The 18,968-nt window shown below is 41.7% G+C and overlaps 2 protein-coding genes across 2 annotated transcripts in view; one reads left to right on the top strand and one right to left on the bottom strand.

The window, feature by feature from the left end:
- The window catches only part of Fam114a1 (family with sequence similarity 114, member A1), a 54,043-nt gene that overhangs the window by 17,963 nt on the left and 17,112 nt on the right, over positions 1 to 18,968 (bottom strand). The window contains exons 3-7 of the mRNA XM_013009120.1: positions 16,802 to 16,900; positions 16,574 to 16,686; positions 14,349 to 14,483; positions 10,363 to 10,515; positions 3,958 to 4,081 (exon numbers count right to left, since the gene is read on the bottom strand). Of these exons, the coding sequence (XP_012864574.1) occupies positions 3,958 to 4,081; positions 10,363 to 10,515; positions 14,349 to 14,483; positions 16,574 to 16,686; positions 16,802 to 16,900 (624 nt within the window). The remainder of the gene's footprint in view (positions 1 to 3,957; positions 4,082 to 10,362; positions 10,516 to 14,348; positions 14,484 to 16,573; positions 16,687 to 16,801; positions 16,901 to 18,968) is intronic.
- Tmem156 (transmembrane protein 156) overlaps positions 1 to 18,968 on the top strand; it is an 88,020-nt gene that overhangs the window by 64,196 nt on the left and 4,856 nt on the right. The gene's annotated exons all lie outside the window — the stretch shown is intronic.

Genomic DNA, 18,968 nt, shown 5'->3' with positions numbered 1-18,968 from the left:
TGTTGGAATACAGGCTCTGAGAAAGAGATTTTCTTATCCACACACAGGAAGAGAGGGTAGAGCTGCAGGCGGGAGGTGTTGCTCATCCTCATGTGGGAAGATGAGAGGACGGACAGGCACACAGGAACAGCATCAACAAGGTCTCATTAGGAAACAGCCTGGTCATTTTTGTCCTACATGAGACAGTGCTGCAGACCAGAAGGAATCCTGACTAAGTGCGGGTCCCACCGCGGCTCAGGCAGCTAATGTGGCTCGCAACCTCAGGCTCCATCTGATTCCACACCCTACGCTGCAAATTGAGGGTAATAAAATCTACCCATCTCCTCTTTAAAGATCGCATGAGGACAAAATATTTCAACAAACACTGCACTGCTTTATAAATGTGGAAATATTATGTAAATAAATTACACGGATAGAAACAGGAAGATTAAGTACATTTAGGAATTGGCACTAACTTAGACACGAGTTTAGGCTTTAAAATGTGTGTTTTGTTGGGTACTGGTGGCTCATACTTGTAATCTTAGCTATTCGGGAGGCTGAGGCTCACGGTTCAAAGCTAGCCTGGACAGGAAAGTCTGTGAGACTCTTTATCTGCAATTAACCACCAAAAATCTAGAAGTGGAATTGTGGCTCAAGTGGTAGAGCTCTAGTCTTCAGCAAAAAACCCCCAAAAAACCAAAAAAACAAAACAAAACAAAAAACCCACAACAACCAAAAGAGCCCTGAGGGACAGCACCTCAGTTCCTGAGATTAAGCTCTAGGATGGTACAAACAAATAAAATGTGTGTTTGATGCTATAAAACATAAGTGAATAACTTCTAGTAAATAATTTAGGCAAAACAAATTGCAAAGAAAACTGGGAGTAGATGGAAATAGATGATAGTAAAATGTTGCAACAGAAATCATTACTGCAACTCTCGAGGATTCTGTACATATGACTGAGGTCTTCCCCAAGGCAATAAAAGTAGAAAATGTCTTAAAAAATCTCCTTGCAGTCAGGTAAACCAACTTAGAGAGCCACAGCAGGATGAAAAAGTTACCATTTGCTAACATTCGTCAATGCACAGGAACTTGATAATAAATTTATCTAAAAATGACTTTATTACACTTTCTGAGACTACCAAATAAATTATTTAGTTGTTAGAGGCTTTTAGGAATCTATGTACCTACAAGAAAAAAACATATGATGGAAATTCTGATTTCTCCTAGAATCTTGCTCCTGGATTTTACTGCTCATCCTAATGATAAGATTCTTTTCCGCAGCTTTGGGACAACTCACCAATCTTCCTGGAGCCTTAACTCTCCCTCAAACTGGGTTGATTTAATGACAGGATCCCTGTTCTTTTCTTCCAGTATTTCATTGTCTAAGTGACATTTACTTATTAAACCATATTAATTAAAATTAATAGTGTTTTGACAATCTGGAAATACTCTAAGAAAAAAAGGACATATGGGAGATAATAGAGTTTGACACTTAAAGAGAAAATCTATCATTCTTAAATCATGATGTTGAGCACTTCAATGTGTGTGTGTGTGTGTGTGTGTGTATGCTATATCGGACTTGAACACAGGTTTTACTTGATTGGCATTCTACCACTTGAGCTGCTCCTTAAGTCTGGTCTTTTTCTTGGTTAATTAGCAGTAAGAGTCTCATGGACTTTTTCTGTCCAGGCTGGCTTTGAACTATGATTCTCAGATCTCAGCCTTCTAATAAGTAGCTAGGACTACAGGTATAAGCCATCACCAGTTGGTTGTGTATTTGAGGTTTTTTTTTAATTTCAACTTACAGAGCTCTAATACATCATCTGTAGTAGGTCTTTAGGGTCACAGGGAATGTAGGAGTTCTTTTTATCCTTTCTGATGGACACTTCAGAGGAAACAGGTTTACCTCAAGCATCATGACACTTAAGAGGAATGCCTGATTGTTTTGGTTGAGAAGGGAAGGCTGACTATCTTATCTTGGGTTCCTAATGAAAACTTCAGGCCCTCTGGACAATTAGTATTTTAATTTCTTCATGAACAATAACAGACAAGGTTGTTGTCTTTTGTGACTTTTGTAGAAACATACTTATACTGAAAATCATTATACTGACTTCTTTCTATGCTTCAGTATAACTGATTCTTGTATCTTAATGCAAAGTGCACAAATCTTATTAAGGGGAAGGCATACAAGATCAATAACTAGGTCTAAAAGGGAAGCTGTGTTTATAAATGCTTAGAATAATTTTGCTCTGAGCATCAAGACCCAAACATTTGAACACTTGTGTTTGAGCTTTGATTACAGGTGTGTAACATTCTTGGCCACAAAACACTTCCAGTGACTGGAGAGTGAACACACATTACCATGATTCTTGCATGATGGCCATAGCATGTCCAATAGTAAATAAGTACCACAGATTTCCATTTTCCTGGCACAGCAATAATACTCTAAATAATAAACAGCTAACATTTCTGAGAAGTTTAGTGTGTGAGGCACTGTAACACATGTTTTTACAATGCTATCTAATTTCACCTTTGGGGATGCACATCATTATTTTCATAATATAGAGGAAGATACTGAGTTTCAGAAATTCTATAACTTGTTCACAGCCATACAGCAAGAGAGGCTATGCTCAGAGGCCTGGGGAGGGGGAGGAGCAAGGGGCGTTTCCTGCATTCCTAAGAGAAGATGGCCTTGTGTCTGCAGTTGCTAGGATTTTCAGCACAGCCTATCCCAAACTCCTGTGGTATAGGGCTTGCTATGACCTCAGTAAGAAGTTATTCCAGCTGGGCAGCTCATCCTTGTAATCCTAACTACTCAGGAGGCTGAGATCTGAGGATCATGGTTTGAAGCCAGCTGGGGCAGTAAAGTCCATGAGACTCTTAATTCCAATTAACCACCAAAAAACCAGAAATGGCACTGTGGCTCAAAGTGGGGTAAAGTGCAATCCATGCTGCACACATCTTTTCCCCTCATAAGGAATCTTGCATTTCTTAAAATAGTTTCTGCTCTTGTTGGGGAGATGGGTCAAGTCATTCTTGGGAAGATAATCAGGACATGTGCACTTCATCACTCTAGTGAGTGTCAACCTGAAGCATTTTTTGTGCACTGTGGGAAAATGGTATAGTCTTTGTCAGAACAATGCTTTCCTTTTTCTTTTATTGGTGGTGGTGAGGATTGAACCCAGGGTATTATACATAATTGGTAAGCACTCTGCCCTAGTCTTAGAACTAGACTTTTTAGGTGAAGTATATCACATTTATAAATACACCCAAACTCATTCTCACACACACACACACACACACACACCACACACACACACACACACACACACACACACACGAAAAATAGATGAAAGCAAATGGCTTGTGCCTGGAATTCTAACTGCAATCTGAGGATTGCCGTTCAAAGCCAGACTACACAGGAAAAGTCTGTGAGACTCTTATCTCCAATTAACCACCCAAAGCCAGAAGTGGAAGAATAGCTCAAGCAGTAGAGCACCAACCTTGAGCATAAAAAGCTAAGCAAGAGTACAAGACTCTGAGTTCAAGCCCCGCTGCTGCCATAAGGGAAGAGACACTTTTGCAAAGAAATCCATTGTAGGACTCACCCAGCATCACCATTAATCACATGAAGCAACTTCCACATGCAGATAAATTGAGACGATGGTACACAAAGCTGCAGTCATTTAGGACCCAGTAGACTGTGCTTTTGCTCATTCAACTGTATGAATTTGTGCCTGCCTGTGATGTGCCAGGGACTGGGCAGGACAGAGAAAGAAGAGGAGTTCCTGCCCAGGGAGAGCGAGGGTCATAAATCACCTCAGACAGCTCCTGTAAGCACAGCACAGGCACGCAGGGTATTGTGGAAGCACGCAGGAGGAGCACTTGGATTAAATAATGCCACCATGTCCGAAGGGCTGGGTTGATGAACAGCAGTTTCATGCCAGTAATATTTAGCTAGCTGTTTTCCTTTACCTTGCTCTTCTTGGTTCTCTTCGTTTTCTAATTCTTTTGTTGCAAAGATATCTTTAATGGAAATTAGGTCATTTTTTAGGAATTCCAGCTTCTCTCCATCCAGTGATGCTAAAAATGACTGAACCTGAAATAAAAGATCTAGGTCAGCAAAACTGCCGTCTTTTCTTCTCATTAATAATGTTTACATGCAGCAGCCTCCAGTTTTCCCCAACATCCAGACCCCGATGACACTGTGGAATGGGAGGTACTGTTGTGCTTAATGCTGACTTTATATAAATTGCAGCTTCGGGCAGATTATAAAAGCAACCTGGGCCTTTTGTTTTGTTTTGTTTTGGAGACAGGTTCTTTCCACATAACTCGGACTGTCCTGGAACCCCTAAGTAGTCTAGGCCAACCTGTGCCCCAGAATATTAAGATTACAGGTGTGTGCCACCACACCAGGCCAATTTTCCCAGTCCTAAAGCAAAATCCATACTTTATTGTGATCCTTTGTGTATAGTAGGTGTAGAAAGTGTGCATAGTCGATGCTAAATAAAGGGTGGAGGCAGCTCTTCAATCATGCTTAAAAACTCACTCTGGGCCAGGCATCGGTGGCTCATGCCTATAATCCTAGTTACTCAGGATGCTGAGATCTGAGGATCTCAGCTCAAAGCCAGCATGGGAAGGAAAATCTACAAGAACCTTATAGACATGGAAACGTTATTTAGCATTTCTATGCCTCAGTTTCCTTTCTTGAATAGTGCATTTATTGTATAAGGTTGTTCTGAGGACTGAATTTAATAATTTATTTAAGCCAGGTCTTAGTGGCCCATGCTTGTAATCCTAGCTAATTAGAATGCTAAGATCTGAGATCATAGTTCAAAGCCAGCCCAGGCATGAAAGTCTGTGAGACTCCTATCTCCAGTTAACCATCAAAAAACTGGAAGTGGAGCTGTGATTCAAGTGGTAAAGTACCAGCCTTGAGCAAAAAAAACAGAAAAAAGACCAGGCCCTGAGTTCAAGCCCTAATACCAGCATACACACAAAAACATTTACTTAAAGAAAATTTACTTAAAATATTCATAAGGATGTTCAATTAATTATATGCATGTATATATGTTTACATGGGTAGTAAATACCTAAGTGTTATATAGAGTCACATGTATACTTGCTAGATGTGAGTTATTCTGTGTTTGCCATCAGTCCCTAAGATCTCCCTAGGATGAGAGGGCTATGCCAATCAGTCACAGCATAATAGTTCTGAGTGAAGGGCACCATGGAGGCCCCAAGAAAGGAGCAGTTGCTCCATCCCTGGGGAACTGCAAGAGGGTACACAGGGAGGGGCTTTACAGAGGAGGTGATGTCCCTTCTGCTCATGGTTTTCAGAACCTCTTTTGAAATTGCCCTCTGTCAACACTTCAAAATCAAGGGCAAATGGGCTGTCATCCTCTGAAAAGAAATCTGAATTTCCACAATGGTCAAAGGGCATGACTATCATAGCAAAAATAAAATATGTCTGTAAATGGGTAGGACTATCTTTTGTCATTCTGCAAACTCCCTAAGTAGCCTAGGCCAGCCCAGGTTCTATGGAGGGAGCACTAGCCAGAAGCTCCAGTCCTCTGCAATCTGCTCCCATATTTATGCTCATAGTTAGCTCACCAGGGTAACACTGACAGGGAGACAGGGTGTCCAGGACACCAGGCTCTGTTCTCCTGAAAGGTAATGCACATTACTCATGCAATGCACCTGCCTGAGGCTCTGGGCGGAAGCTCAGCAGGAAGATATCAACACACAGCCCATTAGTGACTGAGTTCAGCAGACAGAAGTGAGTGAGCATTGCTTGATGGCTCACAACCACTTCTTCCCTGACCAATGGAGTATACAATACAGAGCATACAGAGCACAGAATGCAGCTCCATGTGTCTCCCTCCAAATTCATCCCCTGAGGGCTTGGAGATGTACACTGAATCCGTACATCTGTGTAGGATATCCATATATCCATGTATATATATATCCATATATATGGATCCATATATATACATGTGTGTATATATATATATAAATATATATGGATCCATATATATGTATATATCTGTACACACATGTATATACACACAGACACTGACACAGAAACACATACACATATATAATTTTAGATCAGTACTGGGGGTTGACCTCAGAGCCTTGCACTCTTACTTATCTTTTTCATTGAAGGCTGGCACTCAAACCATACTTCCACTTCTGGCTTTTTACTTAAGTCATATAAAAGTCTCTCAGATTTATCTGTCTGGGCTAGCTTCAAACCATGATACTCAGATCTCAGCTTCCTGAGTAGCTAAGATTGCAAGCATGGGCCACTGTTGCCTAGCTCAAAGGTTAAATTTAACTAGTTATCTAGTGTGATGTTTTGATAGGTGTTTGCATTGTGGGATGAATCAATCATATTAATATACATACCCATTACCTCATGTATTTATCATTTGTATATGTAAACTCTAACCTTGTAGTGATTTGAAATACACAAACATGGCTCCCAACTACAGAAGATCTCTACAACAATCATCCTGCATTTTTATTTGCTGCACTTGGCAGCCCTAGTTTGGTTCTCCATTTGTATTCTTGTCAGAGGCCTGAGTACTTAGGATAGATCTAGCTGAGCTACAGATGGATAGAGTCTGGCTCCGGAGTGCAGAGCTGGAAAGCTGCCTGCTGGCCAGGCACCCCTACCCTGCACTGTCACGGGAGGGAAAAATAACTTCTGGTTTTTATTCATATATTTTTAGGGCTTTTGTTGCAGTATCTAGTAACTGTCACTATCAGGGTTTTTTTTTTTTTTTTTGTTAACTGTTCTGTATTCCTTTCTGTGAATACCATAAAAAAAGCTCCAAAGTAGGGAAAGAAATCAGAGCTTGTGGAAGCATTGCGCAGAGGAACTGTGCTTCTATTTTAGTATGTATCTGCAATGTCCCCCAAAGGCCCACGTGTTAAAGGCTTAGTCCCCAACTTGGGGATACGGGGAGCTGTGGAACCATCAGGAGATGAGGCCTAGCAGGAGGTCTTCAGATGAAGGTGCTGAAGCGGACTGTGGGACCCTGGCTTCTTCCTCTTTCCCGTTTTCATTTCCTAGATATGGGCGAGTGGTTTTGTTCTATGTCTACTCCTGCCATGAGGTGCTGCCTTGTGATCGGCCTTAAAGCAACAGGGTCAATGGATCCTGGACTGGAACCTGTGAAACCACAGACTACAATAACCTTTTCTCTTTATAACTTGATTTTCATTGGTATTTGTTACACTACTGGAAAGCTAGCTAACACACTCTCCAAGGACTAGATTGCTCTCCAGCATTGTACATCCTAGGTGACTCTTTTCAGGGGCTTAGAGCTGTCTCATAGCTGAGATCTTTCTTATTTGGTGGTACTGGCATTTGAACTTGGGATCTTGTACTTCGCTAAATAAGAGTTCTACCACTTGAGCCACACATCCATCTCTTTTTACTTTAGGTTGCTTTTCTGATAGGGACTCATGCTTTTGTCTGTGGCTGACTTTAAACCATGATTCTACTTACCTTGCTTATTGCATAGCTGAGGTTATGAACCCACCATACCTGGTTTTGTTTGCTGACATGGGGCCTACTTAACTTTTTGTTTGAACTGCCCTGGAAACTTGATCCTCCTAATTTTTGCCTCTCAGTGGCTGGGATTATGGACATAAGCCTAGCCAGTTTAGGGGAGACTTTTTTGATGATACCAATCAGAATGGAATCTCTTTCTATTATCAGGAATCTTGTAGTTTTACATATGTTCTCTGTAGTATTTTAATAGTAACAAAAAATCCAATGCATAAATACACCTAAAATGTATTCATAATATATTTTATGTATATTAGCTAATACTTATTGAGTGCTTAATATATAGTAGGTATGCTACTACTAGTTTCCTTTGAAGTCTTTTGAATGCTTACAATAATCCTATGAGAAAGGCTTTAGTTTTATTCCTATATCCTAGATAAGAAGATTGAGGCCAAAGGGGTCCAAATTTAAACTGCTACAGAATAATATAAAATAACACCAAGTCTGATTCCATCCCCAGATTTGCAATGAAAAATTTGTGTTTCTGTGGAAAAAATGCATTTTTAGGATGCCCTTTCCTGGATTATGGATTTCTAAATCTATGGGCACACAGATTAGAAAGTATACACACAGCTGTGTAAACTGTAGATAGCTAATGGCAATGCAAATTCAGTCTCTTCCACAGGCACTAGAATAAATTCTGGGAGGGCTGTGGAGAAACCATGCCTGGGTCCAGCTACACACTCACCTCAGCTTTCCCTTAATTCATAGAAAGTTTCTCAGGCATTTCCTTTGAACTGGTGATAACTTCAGTCTGTTTTTCTCATTTAATTAATGAAATGAATTAATTAATACATGCTCATTTTTCATCGTTTTGGGGAGAATGATGTGCTTGAAGTTTTGACCACAAGGTAATCACTGAAGGTCATGGCTAACAATAAAGGGCAGATATATAACCTGGCACCAGTGATCTACGCCTGTGATCTTAGCTACTCAGGAGGCTGAAATTTGGGGATTGTAGTTCAAAGCCAGCCTGGGCAATAAAAAGTCAATGAGACTTTTTTTGGTGCCAGTCCTAGGGCTTAAACTCTGGGCCTAGGCTCTGTCTCTGACCTCCTTTTGCTTAAGCCTAGCACTCTACCACTTTCACCACAGTGGCACTTCTGGCTTTTTCTGTGATTAACTGGAGATAGGAGTCTCATGTACTTTCCTGCCTGGGCTAGCTTGAAATCTCAGTCTCCTATAAGTAGCTAGGATTACAGGAGTAAGCCACTGGTGCCTGGCTCTGTGAAACTCTTATTTCCAATTAACCACCAAAAGCTGGAAGTAGAGCTGTTGTTCATGTGGTAGACTGCTAGCCGAGCAAAAAAGCGCAGGACTGTTATCCACACACAAAAAGGACCTACACAGATAGTAATGTGTTGCTCAAAATTCTGGGGCTTGGAAGGGGTCTCTGTTCTGTCTGGCACCTAGCTGTGTGTTATGATCAGAGGTGACCTTTCCTGCCTAAGTAGCCATCAAAAATGGCTCAATCTCCCCAAAATCTAAATGTAAGAAGATAAAGCTCAGGCAGAATCAAAAGTTAGTTTTGCATTCTGTGGCTCATTTCTAAGTTCACCTTCGTAGCTCTCCCTAGAGTGTCACCAGGATGGTCACGGCCCCTCTGGCAGCATGTGCAGAGGGTTCCCTCTATTGGAAAATCAGCCCAGAGTGGAGTCAGGATGACAATTATACACAGGTAAATGAGAAAAGTGCCATATAAATGCTTGTTAAATACACACACACACACACACACACACACACACACACACACACACACTTCTGTAGACCCTTTAAGGAAAACGTCATCGAAATCATCTGGCTTCTGCTATTCATTCTTTACTCTCTGGGGTTGCTTAATCACCAAGGAAGTGGTTTTTAGAGGTAGAGTTTTTGGAGGCAAATGGGTCTTGAGCAGGGAGCCTCATCACTGAGATCAGTGCCCTTGCAAAAGAAACACACAAAAGCTGGGTGCCTGTAATCCTAGCTATGCAAGAGGTAGTTATCTGAAGATCTTGGTTTGAAGCCAGCCTAGGCAGGAAAGTCTGTGAGACTCTTCAATGAACCACCAAAACACCAGACGTGGAGATATGGCTCAGGTAGTAGAGAGCTAGCATTGAATAAAAGAGCTCAGGGACAGTGCCCTTACCCTGAGTTCAAGCCCTAGGACCAGCACCAAAAACAAACAAACAAACAAACAAATGGAACAAGAAACCCACAGAGCTGGCCCCTTCCACCATCTGAGTTCACAGCTAGAAGGTGCTGTCAATGGCCGTGAATGAGCAGGGCTACCAAACAAGGCTGGGCTTTCCTTCCCAAATAAAACTAATTTTCAGTAGGGCAATGCTGCTTTTTACTACCCAGGTATTTCAACAAGATGCTGAATATATAGCAATATATAATAGCAATATAATCCATATAACAAAATATACTAAAGCTCCATGGTCTAAAAGAAGCATCAGCTGCTCTGTTTCTAGCAGGCAGCAATGAAGCTGTGGGACAGAATACATCACCAACGGGGCGGGGGGGCGTGCAGAGAGTCAGCAGTGTGACAGCCCCATTTTAGAACAGCCTATTACACCATGTGGAAGTAGAGAGTGGCCACTCTTACTGTGCTGACTCCTGGCCTTGGGCTGGGGTAATAGCTTTGCATGGATCAAGGGAACTATGGACAGCTGGAGGAGTCATCAGTATGTACATACAGCATTCGACCATTTGACCATATGAGACTCTAGGAATGAACTCTGTTGTTGGTTTTCCTCTCCTGTGTAAGGAAACACACCATTAAACATGTCATTGAAGTGACTAGAGCTATGTACCTTGCTTTCGCTTTCATTGGACAGAATTTCCAGGGCTTCCAGGTGTGACAAACCTTGATATTCATCAAACAGCATCCCATAGTGGGCGGTCCTCTCCACGCTGAGCTGCTGTGCCAGTCTCTGCTTTTCCTTCTCCTTGGCCTCCCTTAACATCTGCAGAAACATGCAACATTTATTCACCAGATGTATGCTTAAAAGCCCCTTTCCATGATGGGCTCTGGTGACTCATGCCTGTAATTCTACCTACTCAGGAGGCTGAGATCTGGGGATTGTGGTTCAAAGCCAGCCTAGGCAGGAAAGTTCCTGAGATACTTATCTCCAATAAAACTACCAAAAAGTTCAGAAGTAGAGCTATGGCTCAAGTGGTAGAGTGCTAGCCTTGATCAAAAGAAGCTGAGAGGCAGTGCTCAGGCACTGAATTCAAGCCTAAGGACTGGCGTACGTGCACACACAGCTTCCTATGTAAGACTTGGGGACAATGGAAATAACTGACTTCGTGTCTGGGAAAGGTTAGATTTTTGTTACTTTGGGATTTCTGGAATTGTTTTTCTTTTAGGTCTCAGAATGGGACTTGAACTTGGTGCCTAATGCTTTTGCTCATTGGTGGGGCTCTATCAACTGAACCAAGCCTCTAACCCCCAACCCCAAATTTCCGCAAAGTTTTTTTTTTTTTTTGTCCGGTTGTGGGGCCTGAACTCTGGGCTTGGGCACTGTCCCTCAGCTCTTCAGCTCAAGGCTAGCGCTCTACCACTTGAGCCACAGCACCACTTCCGGCTTTTTTCTTTTTGCTTACGTGGTACTGAGGAATTGAACCCAGGGCCTCAGGCATGCAAGGCAAGCGCTCTACCACTGAGCCATCTTCCCAGCCCTTCCGCAAAGTTTTGATGGATGCTATTGATAATTTTTACATGATATTCCATTTTTAATTTTGTATGCTCAGTAATACTCTACCCTTGTGCTATACCCCTCCCATTATTTAAATAAAAAGGCAACAAAAGGAATGCAAGTCAATCAGTCACTCTCAATTTTCTGTACTTGCTTTTTTGGCTTGTAAGCATCCTTTATGTGATTTCTCATTAAGTTTACTAGAGCATAAAGTTTATAGGGTCCTTTAATATCCGTGGTGAGACTTTAAATACCCTGGGCAATACCAGAAGGTCATGGGGAAGATCATCCAAGAACAGAGGCTGGTGTTTTTCGTGTGCCAGCAAAACAATCAGCCTTATTCTTCTCTGGGGTTCTTGAGATTGCTAGCCAAGAACCCACTGGGCTATGGAAAGAATTGTCTCTCTTGTCTATGTTTAAGACTAAATTAGTACAGACTCTCAATTTCTAGGTTTTCTCAAAACAACTAAATAAAACTGTCACCAGAACGACTGAACATATGTAATGAAACTCAACTACTGCGCTAATCTCAAGGCGTGGTGATGGGGAAATAATGGAGGCTGCTGCCTTTCCCCACACCAGCTTCCCTCTCTGAATGTGTACTTTTGGACAGAGAGAAGAGATGGAATGAAAAGTGTAATTAGGCTTCATTTGAAAGTGGAGCATGGAATCAGAGCTACCTGGAGAATAATCTCCTTGCCAAAGGATGCTGGCTCCATTGCCCTCTGGAGATAAAATGGAGATGGGCTGAAGTAGCAGGGAGGGATTCTGGAGTGGGAGAATTCCTGACAGGAAGATGCTATGGAAATTTAAATCAGTTATTTGAAAACCATCCTGAACGCGTGTTTCTCAAAAAAAAAAAAAGTTCCCTGTGCTGTTAGGATAGAAAACAAGAAACTTGGGTAGTACACGTATGAACAGATCTGATTTTATGGTCATAGATTCCTGCAATGGATTTGAGTGAGCACTAAAAGCACTGGTGTCAAAGCCATGGCCATCAGCCTGTAGTGCTACTGGGGGGGAGGGGGACCTTCAGAAGGTAGGACTTAGAGGGAGGAGATATTGAGATCCTGGCCGCTTCCTCTCTCTCTCTCTCTCTGTTTCTTGGCTGCTATGAGGTGAGCAGAGTTGTTACACCACCATGATGTTGTGATAGGGTCCCAAAGCAATGGTATCAGATGACCATGAACTGAAACCATGAGCCAAAATAAACAATCCCTCCTTGTAAGTTGTTTACACCAGGTGTTTTGTCACAGACACAGAAGCCTGATGAAATTCCCATAGTGGACTTTCTTATCTTAGTTGATGCCATCTCCATCCTTCTAGCTGCTCTGAAGGGACCTTGGAGCCATCTTGATGCTCCTTCCTGTCACAGCCCATAATCATTTCATCAGCAAGCAAGCCTGGATCTATTTTCAAACTGTGTTGCAACCAGGTACTTGCAGGGCCTCCACAAAGTTCTGTTCTGAGCCACCCTTATCTCTTGCTTAGTTCACAGCAACAGCTTCCAGGAGGACAAACTGATTCATACTCTAATATGGCCTCCCTGGCCTTCCTTCTTCCAGTCTATTTTCATGATGGTAACTACAGTGATCTTTCTGCTCCACAAATTGGTTCCTATCACTCCTCCTCTTCCAAATGCTGTTCCACTAACAGTAAAACTCAAGCGTCTTATAAATATCCCCCATGATCTGCCATTGCCTGGGTTCCATTAACATTATCCTCATCTTCAATAATTCCTAGCTCACTCATCTCTCACCATGTGGCATCTTTGCTGATCCATGTTCGTACCAGACTCTCCTGCCTCTGCCCGGAATGTGCTTTACACAGGTGTCTGCATAGTCAACACTATCACTTCCTTCAAGTATTTGCTCAAATGTCATCATTTCCATGAACTTCCTCCCAAGCTGCTTACTACTTTCCCTCCCACACTGCAGATCCCTTCGTTTCTGCCTCATGTTCTTTCTCCCCACAGCACTCATCTTCTCGATAATGTTGATTGATCGGCCATCTTTCCTCTCTAGAACAAAACTTCTTCAAGGACAGGAATTCTTATCCATTATGGCTTCTGAAAGACAGTGTCTGACACAAGGCAGATATTCAAATGCATTTGCTGAATGAATGAATGAATGAAAAGCACTATTTGGAAAGAGGTCAAGTCAATAGAGTTATGGTGGCCCAGAGTTGGTAAGCCCTATGAGTTATGATGCTCAGGTGAGCACAAATGGAAAGATGCCAAAGACATTATTAAATGAATAAAACAAAGTATAAGACAGTATGATTAGTATGTTATCATTTAATTGAAAAAGTATGTGTGTGCATGTATATACCTATCTATATGTATTGCAGCATATGTAATTATGAATCAGATATACAATATCTCTGTTGTATCTCTCTATTACATGATCTATCCACACAGACAGGTATATCTATATGTTCTATATGTTTATACACAGCTGTGTCCATTTGTACCTATAACTAGATGATAACTAACAGCATGCATAAGAAACTGTTAAGTCACTGTCTCCCATGGGACATTAAGTGACTGGGAGAAAGGGGGGTATCAGCACCTTAGGTTTTGCTCTCATCTATTTTTGTGCCATTTGACTTTTCATTAAAAAAGAAAATTGTTTTGCTGTCAGTTTCAGAGTCTTCAGTGTATGCTCACATGGCCTGAGGCAAAGCCTCAGTGCATGGAGGAGAAGGCTGTTCACCTCCTGGCAGACAGGAAGTAGAGAGAAAGGAGCTAGGGACAAACACAGACCTAAAGCCCACTTCCTAAGGTTTCCACCACCGCCCCCAAAGTGCTACCACCTGAGTACTAAACATTCTACCTATGAGCTTGCAGAGAGTTCATGTTCAAATTATAACATTCTACTCATGGTCCCCCAAAGGCTCATGGGAAGCTAATAATCCAACATGGTCCATCTCCAAGAGTCCCCAAAGTCTAATTGCTCCAACATTACTCAAAAGTGCAAGTACAAAGTCTTCTCTGAGAAATCCCATTTGAATGTGAGTACATGCTTTAATGATCTACTCAAAAAGGTAAATAAAAGCTTATTTACTTTGTTAACTGAAAAGAAAAAGTTGTAAAAGCAAACCTGGGACAAGGAAGCGGTTCTCGCCATAAGCGTCTTGGTCCGCTTAAATCCAGGGTCACTTTCTGCAAGGACGTTCATGGTTTTCTTGCCTATGAACTCCAGAGCATCAAGACCTCCAGTGAGGACGCTCTTGCCCTGCCAATGAGATCAGATTATTTTTCACAATTTGCTATTCTGCAGCACTCAGCAAATCCTAGGTAACTGGCATTATCTTCAAATATTAAAATCAATATAAAGCCACCACTTTTCCCCATTGGGAGATTTATCATCCATTTAATCCTATTTTCTTTTCCTTGAAAAATCATGTTATATAATTTGTAGGGCATGAAGTATTATTTTAAAAAATGCTTAGGAAAAAAAACACGAAAACACATTAGAGATTAATTTTACTGGTTCTGAGCATATAAATAGAAATGTATGTATGTAAGACATAAAATGAACTGCTATTTTGTCTTAAAGGAATTTTAACCCAAGTAGCAGAATTATTTGGAGCAGTTTATTAAAATGTCAAATACTCTTGCCATTTTTAGGAGTTCTTTAATCTTGGGCCCTGGAGTATAAGAGCCTCAGGCTGTTTCGGATGACTTATGAATACATTCTGAAACATATATAATTAACATATTAATGATAAGACAGCTTGATTTTCATGAACTTCCAATTTGGGAAACTATTAATCAGTTATCACCCGAAAATACCTTTGTCAGCCATTATTTTCCTTTTAAGAAAATTAAAACAATCAGTATTTACATAAATTACTTATATGAATAAAACCACATTTTTTTAAACTTTTCCACTTTAGTCCTATCTACTCAAGGAGGCTGAAATCTGAGGAGAGAGGTGCAAAGTAAGCCTAGGAAGGAAAGTCTATGAGACTCTTATCTCCAATTAGCCACAAAAAAGCTGGAAGTGGAGCTATGGCTCAAGTAGAGTGCTAGCCTTGAGCAAAAGGAGGTCAAGAACAGTGTGTATAGACCCTGAGTTCAAGCCCCAGGACTGACGTGTGCACTCACGCGCACACACACACACACACACACACACACACACACACACACACTTCTTCAGTACACATACCAACTGTACAACTGTCATATCCATACTTTCCCCATTTCATGTGAAAAAAATATTTTTATATCTATATATATTTTCCTAATCTTCATAATTATCAAATAGTAACTTTTCTGAATTAATTTTTATTAGCCATCTTCATTTTCATTTTGATATTCATCTGGAAGCCAACCAATAATCAAGCCAACGAATAAGTTTTTTTTTGTTTGTTTGTTTTTGTTTTTGTGTCCAGTCGTAGGCCTGAACTCTGGGCCTGGGTGCTGTCCCTCAGCTCTTCAGCTCAAGGCTAGCCTAGCTTTACCACTTGAGTCACAGTGCCACTTCTGGCTTTTTTTTCTGCTTATGTGGTGCTGAGGAATCGAACCCAGGGCCTCATGCATGCAAGGCAAGCGCTCTACCACTGAGCCACCTTCCCAGCCCACACGAATAAGTTTTTAAAAGCACATATTTTGGGGGATGATAGTGTGTCAGTAATTCACACTTGGTTTGCGTATACATTGGAGCTTACAATCAAGGCTTTGTGCTCTTCTATGGCTTTTTCTACTCAAGTCTGGCACACTACCACTTGAGCGTAGCCACTTCTGGCTTATTGATTAACTGGAGTTCAGAGTCTTACGGACCTTCCTGCCTGGCCTAGCTCTGAACTTTTTTGCACAGATCTCAGCCTCCTGACTAGCTGAGCCTGGTGGTGTATGTCTCTATTTCTAGCACTCCAGAGGCTGAGACAGGAGGATTCCAGGTTTGCAGTTACCCTGGGCTATGTAGTGAGTATGAGACCAGCTTGGGGTCTATATTGCAAGCCTTTCAAAAAATATATAAAAAAATAGAAAGAAAAAATAGAAAAGAAAAAAAAAGAGCAGTAAGAAAGATCATCCAGGAAAGCAAGCTGTGCCAAAGATTTCCTTCCCCAACCACAGGCAGTCTTCGGAGAAACTTGGTTGGAAATGCATCTTCTGATAGCTGCTTGCTTTTAATCATAAGCTGTATTTCCTTTTACCCCTGTTATGCTGGATCCATGGGTTCCCCTGTACTGTAGCTGAAAGCACAGCAAAGTCATAGGGCAGAGCCATGAGCAAAGCTGCCTTTTCTCTGATGTAACTGGGTCACTGGTAGATGGAAACTTCACACAAACAAAAACAGTGGAAGTCGCCAGGACTCACCGTGTTCTGAACCACGTTGGTGAGGGTTGAGAGCATGCCCCGAGACCCTGAACCTGATGAAGGGGAGGTGGGGGCGCTCCCTGTTGGCTCCTGCTCGGGGATCTCATCTGTAGCTGTGGAGAGAAAACAATCCTGTTAGAGGATTGTTGCTGACCTGGACTTTGGAACATTCTAACTGTGCACACAATGCAATAAAGCCCATGCAGCCCACGCTCAGCCATCACTCACATTCAGTGTTAGGTTGTACTCCTTCAGAAGATCCAGAATTGCTGCTGTGAATCCGTAGGGTGGCTCCTGCTTTCTCCTTGACTGCTGTCAATCCATGACCTGTAGAGAAATAAAATATACAGTGGAGGATAGTATTTCATGCCTGTAATCCGAGCACTTGAGAGGCTGAAGTAGGAGGACTGAGAATTCCAGCCAGAAATTCATCATCTCAAAGGGTCTTGAGCTGATATCCCCAAATCAGAAAGGTCAGTGGGAAAAACCAGGAAGGTTACCCAAAAGCTCTGACAAGGGATGTTACACAGTAACATTCCAATTCAGGCTGAAGGCTGTACCTCCATCCAAATGGGTATGATTCCTGAGAACCTGGCACAGTGGGCAATTCTATTAGTGAATACAGAAATAACTTTGCCACCTGCACTGAACAAAACCCAACGCTTGACTTCAGAGAGAAATGGATTTGCTGAATGCCAGTGGGTTCCACCTGTAATCCTAGATGCTAAGGGAGCTAAGATACAGAGGATTGTAATTCAAACCCAGTCTGGGCAATCAGCACAAAGTAGGACTGGAGGCATGGCGCAGGTGGTAGAGCTCTAACCTAGCATACACAGAGAGATAGGCCAGGAATTTAAACCCTGGTACCTGCAAAAGGGGGAGATGGGCTTGTTCCTATTTTGTTCTGGAGGCATCCTTCCTCCCTGCCTCCCCAGGATGAGCTGAGGCCTTTCTGAGTTCCTGGGCCTTCATGGCTGCTTGACTGCTAAACAGCCTGGGTTGCTTCCCTCACAGCTCAACCACCCTTATGGTCTCAAGGGAGAAAAAAAAAAAAAGGAAAGATTTCTCTAGGGACCTCAGATTGTTAAAACACAAAGCTGAAGTTAATTCAAAGGATGGGATGGGGCAGAGGGGGGGGCGGATGCAAGTCACAGTAGGGTTTTAGAGTAAAGAGAACCATCTGGAATTAGAAACTACTGTTTGAATTACCAGTTGATCTGGCACCCATCTCCTGAATGAGAAAAACAGGGATGAATTCCAAGTTCAAAGAATAGTATTTTATTAGAGAAAACTGCACACAAGCAAAGTACTGATGTTCACCAACTACATCCAGTGGAAAACACCTGTCACTGTACATGACCAAGAAAACCTTGAAAACTAACAAATATCATTTACAGCCTTAATCACAAATAGAACTATATCTCTCCTCCTATGCAGATACTGTTCAAGCTCATTATGGAGTGACTTGAAAAAAGTAAACTTCTAAAACAAAGTTTTGATTTGAACCACTAAACTCCAAACTTCAATTAAGGGTTTCTAGCTTCCGTAAAAACTTAACTGAGGTTTCAGTAACACATTTGCGTCATAGAATGTAATCATCTAATTCACTTAGATATGTGGTCCCTTCACATTTGTTTAAACACATGTATTTTCCAAAAGAAGACTACATCTGAATCTCAACCTAAAATCCTCTTCTAGATTCCCAAGAGCCAGAATCAAGGCATAAATGAGTTTTAGGAGGATAGGAGATGCAGATGCTCAATCTTCTTCTGAAAGCCACAGAAGAGAGGTAACACAGGTCCTTACCAGTACCATTTTAGGGCTTAATTAACCTCATGTTCGTTACTGCCTCCCACCTTCTCCAGTCTTGTCTGGTTCTTTCTGCAGGAAAGAACAGCTGCTTGCCATCTCAGCGTATAGATGATCATGGGTATGTGCACACAATCTGCCTCCCAAAACATCATTTCATTTCTGGAAGGAAAAAGTCTTTGCAGGTGCCTATGTGTAGGATGGATCTGTTTAACAGACATGATGATAGTTCCAACTTTATTTTCTGACTAATAATTCTTTTAATAATATTTTAGCTAGTCAAAGGACTTCTTAGTCAGGCACCAGTGGCTCATGCTGTAACCCTAGCTACTCAGGAAGCTGAGATCTGAGGATCATGGTTCAAAGCCAGCCTGGGCAGGAAAGTCCCTGAGACTCATCTCCAATTAACCACTATAAAGTGAAGCTTTGGCTCAAGTGGAAGATCACAGTGTTGAGGGGAAAAAAAGCTCAGAATCAGCACCAAAAACCCTGAGTTGATGATTCATTGCTAGCATGCACTTTTCCGCACTTTTTAATATATTCTACTAGAAATATAAAGTTAAGCTTTCGTTTATGTATAAGCTGT

This window comes from Dipodomys ordii, unplaced genomic scaffold (genome assembly GCF_000151885.1).
Source record: "Dipodomys ordii isolate 6190 unplaced genomic scaffold, Dord_2.0 Scaffold8, whole genome shotgun sequence".
NCBI lineage: Eukaryota > Metazoa > Chordata > Mammalia > Rodentia > Heteromyidae > Dipodomys > Dipodomys ordii.
The sequence above is the reverse complement of the archived record's forward strand: the minus strand, read 5'-3'. Positions and strand labels throughout refer to the sequence as shown.